Source organism: Pristis pectinata, chromosome 2 (assembly GCF_009764475.1).
Source record: "Pristis pectinata isolate sPriPec2 chromosome 2, sPriPec2.1.pri, whole genome shotgun sequence".
NCBI lineage: Eukaryota > Metazoa > Chordata > Chondrichthyes > Rhinopristiformes > Pristidae > Pristis > Pristis pectinata.
Window position 1 is genome coordinate 10,305,659 of NC_067406.1, and position 14,143 is coordinate 10,319,801.

General features: G+C 42.9%; 1 protein-coding gene across 1 annotated transcript in view; it reads right to left on the minus strand.

Annotated features, from left to right (window-relative positions):
• Nucleotides 1-218: 218 nt before the first annotated feature.
• Nucleotides 219-14,143, minus strand: part of LOC127567528 (sperm flagellar protein 1-like) — a 79,241-nt gene continuing 65,316 nt past the window's right edge. Inside the window, exons 6-7 of the mRNA XM_052010539.1 lie at nt 5,613-5,715; nt 219-4,192 (exon numbers count right to left, since the gene is read on the minus strand). Coding sequence (XP_051866499.1) covers nt 4,091-4,192; nt 5,613-5,715 — 205 coding nt within the window. The 3' untranslated portion in view covers nt 219-4,090. The remainder of the gene's footprint in view (nt 4,193-5,612; nt 5,716-14,143) is intronic.

The following is a 14,143-nucleotide window of genomic DNA, read 5'->3' on the forward strand; positions in this document are numbered from 1 at the left end:
TCAGTCTTAAATTGTGATTGAAGAATTATACTTGACTTTTAGCAAGCATATTTATTTGAAGTATTTAGTTTACAATATGGTTACAGTTATTTTATAACAAAACCATCTTTATTAAAACATTGGCAAATAGTTCGAAATCAGTTATGCAAAATAATAACCAGTTCTAAATCAAGTACATGAAATGACATTAATCTAATTTTGTATGTACAACTGTAAGTCCTATCTTTGCAAATGTAAATTATTGGATACTGATAAAATGATTCCTAATAATTACAGTTCAAACCAAAGTCATTAAACCAATGGGCCAGTTCCTATTCAACTGAACATCACAACCTAGAAATTACTCTATTTTTACCCAGCACTAAAATAGCATTATGTGTCATGTTAACACTGTAAAAGTCCCATGGAGATTATGATCTTCCAATACATGGTATCCAGAACAGCATTTTCAGGTCTCCTTATGTCCTACCATTCTTAAAGCAGCATCACTCTCCAGTAACCAGAAGAGTGCTTCTCGTATTGAGCACATGTCTCTCTGAAGATTGGCTCCCAAGAATGCAGCATCTTCAAGTTTTGCAATTGGTAAATATGAAGGTGTGCTGGAATGGACACAGTTGTGTAGTTATCAATTGCAAGTACTGGATTGTTGCAATCTTGGGAACCAGTCTTTACAGAGACATGTATATTCAATGCAAGAAACACTCTTCTAGTTACTGGAGAGTGTTGCTGCTTCAATAATGAATCCTCCAATGATAGGAAAGGAGAAGCAGAGAGCTCCCAAAGAGGGGCTTTGGTGGGGCAGGGGTGACAGGTTGGCCCTCATAGGCAGGTGGAGAACATATTAAGCATATTCTTTGGGTAAGGCTGCCAGTGAGACCCTCCAGGACCTCGGTGCTCCTGGTGGGAGATTGCCAATAGGTCTCCCTTTCTCCCGAAGGAATAACACTACTTGAGTGTAATGCCTGCACTTTAGGGAAGCCTTTAATACAAAGCAAACCCCCAAGCCCACTCTGCATATTTTCATTGGCTAAAGGAAAAGTCAATGGTGTCTCCTCTGCTTTAGTGTGGAGTTTAGGTGACCTTCCTAATTCAGCTCTGGGTAGCAGAGATGAGATGGAGATAAGTGGCTGCAGAATGGAATGATCCTGAAGCTAGGAAACTGAGAGTGACCACGTTATTGATTTTAACTGGCAAAATAGAGTGGACATATAAGTAAGTCTATACTTGAGGTCACAGGACATTAGAGAACTCAATCAGAATTGTCATGGTAAACTCTAGCCTACGTAGACGTTTCTCTACAAGGAAGTCCAGCAATGAGCATGGATCCCTGTAAACACTGGGTGGATGAGATCTCAGGGAATGAGTCCTTCTCTGCATTTCCAATAAATGATGCCAATGGTCAAGCTCCAGGCTATCCAGAAAGAGAAGTGTCAGATTTACACTCACTGGAGGTCAATATGGAGTCCAACAAGTCAACAAAGATGCAAGGAAGGCTCAGTCTTTAGTACATGTGTTGAGAAAAGCAATGAGGCTGAAGAGTGCTGTGGAGCAGCCTGAAAACAACAGTAGAAGCTGTTTTCTCTCAGTTAAACTAGAATTATAATTTTTCAGACAAGTGAAAAGCACACTGGAAACAAGTATTTGGCATTGGGCTATTATTGATATCATCTGGAGGAGTTTTACACCAGAAGCCTACATCGAGTGTTCACAAAACACTTGATGGATAGTTGGGGGAAGTTTTCCACTAGGGACTAACATCCAGAATTTGGTTCAGTTTTACTCTACTCGCCTCAACTCCACAGCATTGTTCATTTTAGAAGGAATTTCTAGGCTACATCACACTCCTGACTTGTGCCTTGTCAATAGTAGCAAGGCGTTGGAGCATGAGGAGGTGAGTTACCCAGCCTTTATAACAACACTACTTTTGTGGCTGGTCTAGTAGAGTTTCAAGTCAATGGTGACTTCCTCAGGATATTGATGGTGGGGGATCTGGTGAATAAGAGCTGCTTTATGGCACTGTTCATGATATTTTATATCTTTATTTACAACTGAAAGCAGATTGATTGGGCAGTTGTTAGTCAGATTGGATTCGTCCTGCTTTTAATGAAAAGGACATTCCTGGGCCATTTTCCATATTGCTGGGCGATGACAGTGTTGCAATGTACTGGAACAGCCTGGTTGGAACTGCAGTTAGGTCTGGAGCTGTGAACATTGCTGAGGTCTCTCCTATCGAACCAGCCTTGCTGCTCTAAACAACATTTAAGAAGGATCTGGACAGGTACTTGAATAAGAAGGTCAATTAACATACCATGTTCCTATGACTTTATAAAATCCTTGTCATCATCAAGTTATCCAAAACACAGGATGCTTAAGCCTTATGATAGGTTCGGACTTGCTTGTGATGTAACCAGCTGTTAAATCAGCAGCTGCTATTGAGGAGAAGTTTATAATTCCCACTGAGTATCTGTCATAATCCAAAAACAAAATCGATTCGATGTGAAAGAAGGCAGAGATTGCTAGATTATTCAGAAGGCCAGTCTGCATCTGAAGAGAGAGAAACAGGGTTAATATGTTGGACTGAGCTGATGGCTAGCCAGTACTTCCTTTGAGAACTTTGAGTTGTAATGTACCTGGGCATCTGCAACTACCATAGAATTCTACAGCACAGAAACAGGCCCTCCAGCCCACTATGTTGATGTTGTTCATTGTACCTATCTAAACAAATCCCATTTATCTGCTGTAGAAGTTATGATGCATCTCTATAGAACTCTGGTTAGGCTGCATTTAGAGTATTGCGTGCAGTTCTGGTCACCTCACTATAAGAAGGATGTCAAGGCTTTAGAGAGGGTGCAGAGGAGGTTTACTAGGATGCTGCCTAGATTAGAGGGCATGTGCTATCAGGAGAGGCTGGCCAAACTTGGGCTCTTTTCTCTGGAGCAGCAGAGGCTGAGGGGTGATCTGTTGGAAGTGTATAAAATTATGAGGGGCATAGATAGGGTGGACAAGCGATATCTTTTTCCCATTATTGAGCGATCTAATACCAGAGGTCATGCATTTAAGGTGAGGGGGGTAGGTTCAGAACAGACGTGAGGGGTACGTTTTTTACTGAGAGAGTGGTGGATGCCTGTAATGCGTTGCCTGATAGGATGGAGGCAAATTCATCGGGGGCTTTTAAGAGAGGCTTGGATGGGCACATGAATGAGAGAAAAATAGAAGGATATTGGCATCCTGTGGGTAGGAGGGAATAGCAGTGTCAGCACAACATTGTGGGCCAAAGGGCCTGTTCTGTGCTGTGCTGTTCTATATATCTGCATTAGGTCTGTTGCATTCTATGTCCTTGTTCACTCTGATACAGAAAGGATTGGAGATCAGACATGGGTGTAGCTGACGTCTTGCTCAGCCTTGCCCCAGCATAGAGCCCAGGGGTGCTCTGTAATGCCTTGAGAGAGGGGCCAGGTGCACTTCATATCAGGCCCCTCGGCTGTACTGCAGCCTTGACTGGCACATCAAGCGCAGCCCTTTTCACAGAAAAGGTAAGAAAACCTACAGAAGGCTGAAATGTTAACTCTGCTTTGCTCTCCTCGTAAACAATCTGCTGGAGGAACTCAGCGGGTCGAGCAGCATCTGTGGGAGAAAAGCATTCTGGACGTTTCGGGTCGAAACCCTACATCGGGACTGGGTTCCTACTGCGGATTGTCTGTTGCTCCAGATTCCAGCATCTGTAGTCTCTCGTGTCTCCTCTGCTTCTCTCTCTACTGGCCTCCTACACTGTTCCAATGAGACCAAACCCAATGCAAGACTGAGAAACACCACTTCATCTTCCTACCTGTTATGGCCAGTTCTAATGAAAAGCCATCAGTCTGTAATTCTAACCCTATTCTTCTCTCTCCATGGATGCTGCCTGAACTGTTGAGTATCTCCAGCATTTTGTGTTTTATTTTGGAGTGTCTGCCACATATTTTTTGACAGGCTGCTAAGTATTGGAGACTTTTTTTAACTTTCATTATTATTTTTTCAAACATATCTGTAAAAGAAAACTTTGACGGGGTGATCATGTCATGCTTGCAGTGAAAGGGAAGACGAAGGCCTTTTATTTCTGTTCAGCTTGCTGCAGGCGGCGAGTGAGGTCATCAATTCGGACATCTTTCAGGTACAGAAGATGCTCAAGACGGCGGATTTTCACCTGAAGGATCTGAAACATAATATTCAGGTTACATTGAAAATCACATCATTGAGATCATGCCTCAGGTGCTCAGTTATAACAGCATCATATTTACCATAGAATATACACAGGAACAGGCCCTTTGGCCCATGATGTCTGTGCTGACCATGATGCCAAATTAAAACTAATCCCTTCTGCCTGTGGATCATCCATATCCTTCCATTCCCTGCATATTCACGCACCTATCCAAAAGCCTTTTGAATGCCACTATTGTATCTGGTTCCACTACCACCTCTGGCAGTGTGTTCCAGGCATCTACCACTCTCTGTAAAAAAAATTTCCCCATTTCAATATAACATTTTCCTTACCACATAGAAGAAGGCCATTCAGCCCATCAAATTACCCCACTAATTTTTCCTGTGACCTATTCGTACCACATCCCTCCCTCCACAGGTTCTACTGCTTACCAATTTACAGTGGTTAATTCAGCAACCAACTGGCGCATCCTTGGAACGTAGGGGGGAAGCAGAAGAATCTCGAGGAAACCATACACCTCAAAACTTCTTAAATTCTCTGCAAAGAGCTTAAGGACCTGCTGGGGATGCCGGTCAAATAATAGTCCTTTCGTTCTAAGTGATGAAGAAAGACCTAGCCACCTGAATTTATGTTCACTGGGGAGAACTGGAGAGAGGATACATGGATCGAGCTAAGCCACCTGGCTCACTCATAAAAAAGGATTGTACTCACAGAGATAAAACAACTGAGGTGATAGATTTTAGTCAAGAGAGCATTTTGGGGATTACAAAAACAAGATGACCGTATTGCGTTAAGGTAAATGTGACTGAGTTGAATGGAAAACTCTGGTTAGACCACACTGTGTCCAGTTCTGGTCGCCTCATTATAGGAAGGATGTGGAAGCGTTGGAAAGGGTGCAGAGGAGATTTACCAGGATGCTGCCTGGTTTCGAGAGCATGCATTATGAGGATAGACTAAGGGAGCTAGGGCTTTACTCTTTGGAGAGAAGGAGAGAGAGGAGACATGATAGAGGTGTACAAAATATTGAGAGGAATAGATAGAGTAGACAGCCAGCGCCTCTTTCCCAGGGCACCAATGCTCAATACAAGAGGGCATGGCTTTAAAGTAATGGGTAGGAAGTTCAAGGGAGATGTCAGAGGAAGGTTTTTTACCCAGAGAGTGGTTGGGGCATGGAATGCACTGCCTGGGGTGGCGGTGGAGGCAGGTACATTGGTCAAATTCAAGAGATTACTAGATAAGCATATGGAGGAATTTAAAATAGAGGGCTATGTGGGAGGAAGGGGTTAGATAGTCTTAAGTAAGGTTGAAAGGTCGGCACAACATTGTGGGCTGAAGGGCCTGTACAGTGCTGTACTGTTCTATGTTCTATGACAACCAAGCTCGAATGAAACACTCCTCTTTCTTTTGTTCCTACCTGGATGGTTTCCCGAAGAGCCAGCAGAGCCTGTTCTTTCTCCTCCATCAAGATCCTTACCTCTGGGTTTAGCTGTGAACATCCAGGCTGTGCCTTTGTTGGACTGAGAATAAGAACAAAAGCATGAATCAAGACAAAGCAAAGAACCTGTTATGAAAATTAAACAAGATTTAAACAGGCTCACATCTATTTACCAATTTCTGGATGGCAATATGAATTTTGGGAAGTAATTTGTTATTATTGTCAGCATTTAAGGGTTAGGAATTTTCAATCAATACTATCAATGTAAATAGCATCCTCTTGCCTAGGGATAACAGCATACATAGCTGGGGTGAAACATGCACAAAAGAGCTTAGTTAAAAGTTTATTAAGCAACTGTGCCAGGTGGGACTCAATAGCTGTTAATCTTGGCATTAAAAAAAGAATTTCAATTTTCAGTATGTTTTTCAAGTTTTGAAAAAATGCACATTGGAGCACAGTTTGGAAAATATACATATCAAAACAGAAATGCTGGGAATGGACAGTAGGGGCAGAGAAAATTGTGGTGTCCAAAACCCTTTTTAACAATTTCCAAACCATTTGGAGAAAAACGCCACTTGCAATGGCGTGAGACGGGCAAAGTCAGATCACGTTAAGCCATTTCACAATAATTGATTACTTTTTGTAGTCAATTCTGGTTGCCACATGAAACAAAGGACACGATTGCACTCAAGAGGATGCAGAGATGTTGTCTGGGATGGTGCTTTCCATTTACGAGGAGAGTCTGGATAGGCTGGGTTACCCTCTCTCTTCCTTGTTACCCTATTTCTTCCTTGTTATCCAGTGTGCCACTGAAACCCAGTTCAATTAGTACCCTGAATGCCGGAGGAGGGAAATTTACTTCCAGCTGCTGGTTGTGGTTTATAGGCTTCAGAAGAACTGGAATTGCCAAGGCGTAGAAGGGAACAAATGCAAGTAAATGGGATTGTATAGATAGGTACTTGATGGTTAGAATGAACATGGTGGGCTGAAGAGCCTGGTTCTGTGCTGTATGATTCTATGACTCTAGATTTATTTAGTTTGATCCTGCAGTGTGGATAGACTGTAGTCTTGTCAGCATTCTCATCTGACGAGATGTTAATTGCCTGTTCAGATGGATATAAAGATCCAACAGCACCATTTGAGGAGATCTGATGTCCTGATTCAGGGTTGACAATTCTTTTTCTCCCACAGATGCTGTTCAATCCGCTGAGTTCCTCCAGTAGATTGATTCTCACTTGCAGAAGATTTAGTTGATTGATCCTTTCACTAATTGGAAAGGGTGAGCAGCTTCAAGTTCCCTAGGTGTCACATCTCAGAGGATCTATCTTGGGCCCAGCACATTGATGCAATCATGAAGGAGGCACACCAGTGGCTCTACTTCATTAGCAGTTTGAGGAGATTTGGTATGTCACCAAAGACTTGCAGATCTCTATAGAAGTACGGTGGAGAGCATTCTGACTGGTTGCATCACCACCTGGGATGGAGGCTCCAATGCGCAGGATTGAAAGAGGCTGGAGGAGTTGTAGACTCAGCCAGCTCCATCACGGGCACAACCCTCCCGACTATCGAGGACACCTTTAAGAGGCGGTGCCTCAAGAAGGCAGCGTCCATCATTAAGGACCCTCACCATCCGGGACATGCCCTCTTCACATTGCTACCATCGGGGAGGAGGTACAGGAGCCTGAAGACCCACACTCAATGATTCAGAAACAGCTCCTTTCCCTCTGCCATCAGATTTCTGAATGGTCCATGAACCCATGAACACTGCCTCATTATTTTCTTTTGCACTATTCTATTATTTTTGTAACATATTAATTTTATGTCTGCAATGTACTGCTGCCGCCAAAACAACAAATTTCACAACATACGTCAGTGATAATAAACCTGAATCTGATCCTGATTCATTGCAGTTTGTGGGGTACTGCAGTTCACAAACAGGGTTTAAGATACTGAACGAGCAGCTGGAGATGTGGACCATTGATCCAAGATGTGGGCTTCAATCTTATTATGAAAGCTGGGGAATATACCTTCGAGTAACTAAATAAATCTGGGATTAAAAAGACAGTCTCGATAACTACTGGATTGTTTCAAAAACCTACGAAATTCACAATGCCCTTCAGAGAAAGAAATCTGCAAATCTGCTGACCTTTCCTGACTACAGATTCACCAATGTGATTCTTAACTGCTTCCTCAATTTGTAGGGAAGCAGGAATGGACAATGTGCTCATCCCATGAAAAAAAATTCACGTCGCCATCACAACAGTGAGTATATTTCTAACACTATTACATTGGCTTCAGGATGATCTGAGGATGTGAAAGATGTGAGACAAAGGTATTTTATTTCTTGATGGAGCCCAGCATGGCAATTAATTTCATCCCACCTAAAGACTAAATAAGATGTTCTCTAAGTCTGAAAACTTCACTGCATGTTTCCTGACTTCCACTGTCCCATTTTCTTTTTCCTTCTCATAAGGCAGTCCCTCCGGATTGAGACACAAGAGACTGCAGATGCTGGAATCTGGAGCAATAAACAATCTGCTGGAGGAACTCAGCGAGTCAAGGAGCATCTATGGGGCAAAGGAATTGTCAACATTTCGGGTTGAAACCCTGCACTCTCAGTCCTGATGTAGGGTTTTGACTTAAAATGTCAACAATTCCTTTCCCCCCATATTGGTATTGGTATTGGTTTATTATTGTCACTTGTACTGAGGTACAGTGAAAAACTTGTCTTGCATACCGATCGTACAGGTCAATTCATTACACAGTGCAGTTACATTGAGTTAGTACAGAGTGCATTGAGGTAGTACAGGTAAAAACAATAACAGTACAGAGTAAAGTGTCACCGCTACAGAGAAAGTGCAGTGCAAAAGGGTGCAAGGTCACAACAAGGTAGATCGTGAGGTCATAGTCCATCTCATTATATAAGGGAAGCGTTCAATAGCCTTATCACAGTGGGGTAGAAGCTGTCCTTAAGTCTGGTGGTACGTGCCCTCAGGCTCCTGTATCTTCTACCTGATGGAAGAGGAGAGAAGAGAGAATGACCTGGGTGGGTGGGGTCTTTGATTATGCTGGCTGCTTCACCAAGACAACGAGAAGTTATACTGAGTTAGTACAGAGTGCATTGAGGTAGTACAGGTATAAACAATAACAGTACAGAGTAAAGTGTCACAGCTACAGGTAAAGTGTCACAGCTACAGAGAAAGTGCAGTGCAATAAGGTGCAAGGTCACAACAAAGTAGATTGTGAGGTCAGAGTCCATCTCATCGTAAAAGGGAACTGTTCAATAGTTTTATCAAAGTGGGATAGAAGCTGTCCTTAAGCTTGTTGGTATGTGCCCTCAGACTCCTGTATCTTCTACCTGATGGAAGAAGAGAGAATGACCCGGGTTGGTGGGGTCTTTGATAATGCTGGCTGCTTCACCAAGGCAAGGAGGGGAGGCTGGTGTCCGTGACGCGCTGGGCTGTGTCTACAACTCTCTGCAGTTTCTTGCGGTCCTGGGCAGAGCAGTTGCCGTACCAAGCCGTGATACATCCAGATAGGATAGATGTTGCTCGACCCGCTGAGTTCCTTTAGCAGATTGTTTGTTGTTCCTTCAGGACTGAGGAAGACTTGCCTCCCTGGTGGCACATTGACACTGATCTCTGTGCTCTTCCAATTTTGATCGTTTGAGTAACTTTAGGTGTTCAGTCATCTGCAGGCATCTTTATACTCCAGTAGCTCTTCGTCATCTTCTCCTATATGACCTTCCTTAAAATTTAATTTCTTGGGCCAGTTCTATCTTCCTGTTCCATTTACCTGATCAGTAACAAATTAATTTTACTGAGCATTTCTTTCTTACTGGTTGACTTCCAGATCTTGATTCTCCCATTCTGTGATGTTAATTTGTTAGATATTTCACAAGTTAATTGGAGAATTTGCATGTGGGCTTTGCTTTCATTGTACCAAGTCACACCAACCCAAAATTGGGAGAATTCCAAGGTTGCAGAGAAACCAGTCTGAGTTATATTTATAGCCAAAGTCAAAGTTGAGCTTATTGTCGTATGCACAGGTGCAATGAAAAACTACTTGCAGCAACATCACCGGCACATAGCAAAGTGGTAGAATCAATATCATATAACAATTAAATTACAATAAGAACAGAGAAAAAAAAGCATTTTTCTTAGTAACATAAGTTTTCTTAATAAAGTCAGTCAATAAACCTTTTCACCAAGGGCCAAAACTGCAATGGGTATTTTGATCTAGCAGCTCTTCAGGAATGTTCCAACGTGCCAAGTAAGATGACTTGTAAGTTGTGGTTATTTTACCAACCTCCTTAAATCTGTAATCACTGAACAGAAGCCAGATTTCTCAAACAAAACTTATTTTTTTAACCCTTGTTCACAAGTTTGTCAAACCAACAGGAAAACAAGGATGAAAGTTTATCAGGTCTTTGCTATGTTTCTTCTGATAAATTTTTTTCTTTTTTCCCAGGATTGTAATGTCTAGTACTAGAGAACATGCATCCTGAACCTGCGGCCTTTGGTCCTGAAGGTGCGAGGGGGAAAGTACAAGGGAGAAGTGTGGGGCAAGTTTTCCACAGAGAGTGGTGGGGCCTGGAATGCACTGTCAGGGGTGGTGGTAGAAGCAGACAGCACAGGAGTGTTTAAGAGACTTTTTGATCAGCGTATGCAGAGAAGGGAAGGATATGGTCAATGTGTGGGGAAGAAGGATTAGATTAATTAGAGTAATTGGCTTAATTAGTTTGGCACAACATTGTGGGTCAAAGTGCCTGTCTTGAGCTGTACTGTTGTATGTTTTATCATTTGTTGTTTATGGGATCTCACTGCATAAATTACCATAATTGCATTTATTTATTCACAGCATGTGTTGATCACCAGCAAGACAGGATGTAATTAATATTTCTAATCGCTCTTGAACTGACTGGTTTGCTGGGCTCTTTCAGTTACAAGTTAATCAGGTTGATGTGGGTCTACGGTGAAACAAAGCAGGTATAGGCTTCAGATTTCAGTCACTGAATGAAACATGTAAACCTGATGGACTTTTAAAAGCAAAATAGTCATATCATGGTCACCCAAACTGATACTAGCTTTGTCATTCCAGTTTAAATTTAATTCACTGGTTCATTTACACTACTGGGCAGGTACGGTAGTGTAGCGGTTAGCGTAACACTTTACAGCGCCAGCGACCCGGGTTCAATTCCCGCTGCTGTCTGTAAGGAGTTTGTACGTTCTCCCCGTGTCTGTGTGGGTTTCCTCTGGGTTCTCCGGTTTCCTCCCACATTCCAAAGACGTACAGGTTAGGAAGTTGTGAGCAACTTTGGCGCCAGAAGCGTGGTGGCACTTGCGGGCTGCCCCCAGAACACTACGTTAAAAGATGTATTTCACTGTGTGTTTCGATGCACATGTGACTAATAAAGGTATCTTATCATCTTATCTCATTTTGAACCTGTGGCCCTTGGTCCTGAAGCAATCCATAAATGGTAATAGCTTCTCTCTATCCAAATGAGTTATGATCTTCAACACCATCACATCTCCTCCCAACTTCTCCAGCTGTCATGTTGCACTACTTGTGGACACCTGGTGCAAGCCCCTGGATTGTGAATCCAGTAAAACAACAATTATCACACCATATTCACAGTTTACCTATTTCACCATATTGACTGCATATTAAAATTCTGCAGGTGAATTGATTTGAAAATGTAAAAGACAGGTCAAATCCAGGTTTAAAATTATTTATTTAAAGGGAAAGACAGACTGAGATACTACTGTGTCTTGATATTAACCTTTTGCTTTAGTTTTACTGGGTAACAAGGAAGAGGTAGGGTATGGTGCTGAAACCCAGTTCAATCAATGCACTACATGCTAGAAGAAGGAAATTTGCTTTCAGTTACTGTTTGTAGGTTATAGGTTTCAGATGAGAAGGTGCCATCCTTGATCTCCAGTTGGCGTGGAGTTGACATCTTGTGTTGTGATAGTGGGGAGACAGATTTGCAAGGTTAAATCTATCTGTGCTGCATATACATCACCAATAGCCTGTCCTGGTCCAATCGCGTTGATGCCACGGCCAAGAAAGCTCACCAGCGCCTCTACTTCCTCAGGAGGCTAAGGAAATTTGGTATGTCCCCTTTGACACTCACCAACTTTTATTGATGCACCATAGAAAGCATCCTATCTGGATGCATCACGGCTTGGTACGGCAACTGCTCTGCTCGGGACCGCAAGAAACTGCACAGAGTTGTGGACACAGCCCAGCATGTCATGGAAACCAGCCTCCCCTTCCATGGTCTTTACCTCTTGCTGGCTTGGTGAAGCAGACAGCATAATCAAAGATCCCACCTATCCGGGTCATTCTCTTTTCTCTCCTCTCCCATCAGGTAGAAGATACAGGAGCCTGAGGGCACGTACCACCAGGCTCAAGGACAGCTTCTATCCCACTGTGATAAGACTATTGAATGGTTCCCTTATACGATGAGATGGACTCCAACCTCACAATCTACCTTGCTGTGACCTTGCACCTTACTGTCTACCTGCACTGCACTTCCTCTGTAGCTGTGACACTTTTCTCTATAGTGTTATTGTTTTTACCTGTACTACCTCAATGCACTAACTCAAAGTAACTGCACTGTGTAATAAATTGACCTGTACAATCGGTATGCAAGACAAGTTTTTCACTGTACCTCGGTACAAGTGACAATAATAAACCAATACCAACACTTCTACAAGCCAGAAAATGATTAAACCAAAATAGTTCCTCACCATTAAATAGTAAAAAAAATGTTTTTGAATGGAATTCTAATGTCAGTCTTTATTAAAGTTAATTTTCTAGGTTTAGAGGGATATGGGCCAAACACAGGTAAATGGGACTAGCTCAAATAAACACCTTGCTTGGTGCGGACAAGTTGGGCTGAAGGGCCTGTTTCCATGCTGTATAACTCTATGACTTTAGGATGTGGGCACTGCTGCAGTCCTTCTGATTCTGATTCTCACCATTCATTATGACACAGAAGGAGGCCAGGTGACCCATCAAGTTTATGCACGCTCTCAAAGCATTCTCTTAAGTCCCATTTTCCCATTTATTTCACTGTAACCTACTCTCTTTCTGAGACCCATCAACTTCCCAATTCTCCTGACACCCAGCTACACTAAGGGGCAATTTACAGTGGCCAATTAACCTAACAGCATGTCTTTTGGATGTGGGAGGAAAGTGCAGTACACGAGGGAAACCCTCGCAGTCACAGGCAGAACATGCAAGCACCACACAGGCAACCCCAGAGGTCAGAACTGAAGCCAAATTGTCGGAGCGTGCAGTAGCAGAACTAAGTGATGAACGTGCTCACACAAGGACTTCCAGGATTCAGAGTGGATGACACAAGAGACTGCAGATGCTGGAATCTGGAGCAACAAACAATCTGCTGGAGGAACTCAGTAGGTTGAACACTATCTATGAGGGGAAAGGAATTGTTGATGTTTTGGATCAAAACCTTGCAACAGATGGGAGACTCAGAGAGGAAACTGCAGGGAGTGGTGTTCCCATACACCTGAAGCGCTTGTCCTGCTTGGTGGTAGTTAAAGAATCATAACAGCACAGAAACAGGATCTTCAGCCCACTGTTTCTACACTGACCAACAAGCACCCATCAATACAAAAAGGAGTTTGAGGAGATTCGGTACATCACCAAAGACTCTTGCAAATTTCTATATATGTACAGTGCAGACCATTCTGACTGGTTGCATCATTGCCTGGTATGAAGGCTCCAATGCACAGGATTGCAAGAGGATGCAGAGGGTTGTAGACTCAGCCAGCTCCATCATGGACACAACTCTCCTGGCTATTGAGGACATCTTCAAGAGGTGGTGCCTCAAGAAGGTGGCATCCCTCATTAAGGACCCTCACACCATCTGGGACATGCCCTCTTCTCATTACTACCATCAGGAAGGTGGTACAGGAGCCTGAAGACCCACACTCACTGATTCAGGAACAGCTTCTTCCCCTCCGCCATCAGATTTCTGAACGGTCAATGAACCCATGAACACTACCTCATTTTTTTTGCACTATTTATTTATTTTGTAATTTATGGTGATTGTTATATTTCTGCACTGTACTGCTGCTGCAGAACAACAAATTTCACATCATATAAAACTGTGATAATAAACCTGATTCTGATGCTGGTAGTAATCCGATTTACTAGCACTTCTATACCAGAGTCCAGACGAAGGGTCTCGACCCGGAATGTTGACTGTCCCTTTCCCTCCACAGATGCTGCCTGACCTGCTGAGTTCCTCCAGTAGTTTGTTTTTGGCTCCAGATTTCAGCATCTGCAGGCTCTTCTGTCTCCACCTTCTATGATGTTTCAAATACTCATCTAGATACTTTTTTAAATGTTGTAAGAGTACAAGCCTCCATCATCTTTTCAGGCAGTGCATTCCAGATTGCAACCACCCTCCTGGTGAAAAAAACACCCTTAGATCTCTTCTAATCCTCTCACTCCTCGCCATGATTTATGGGACATCG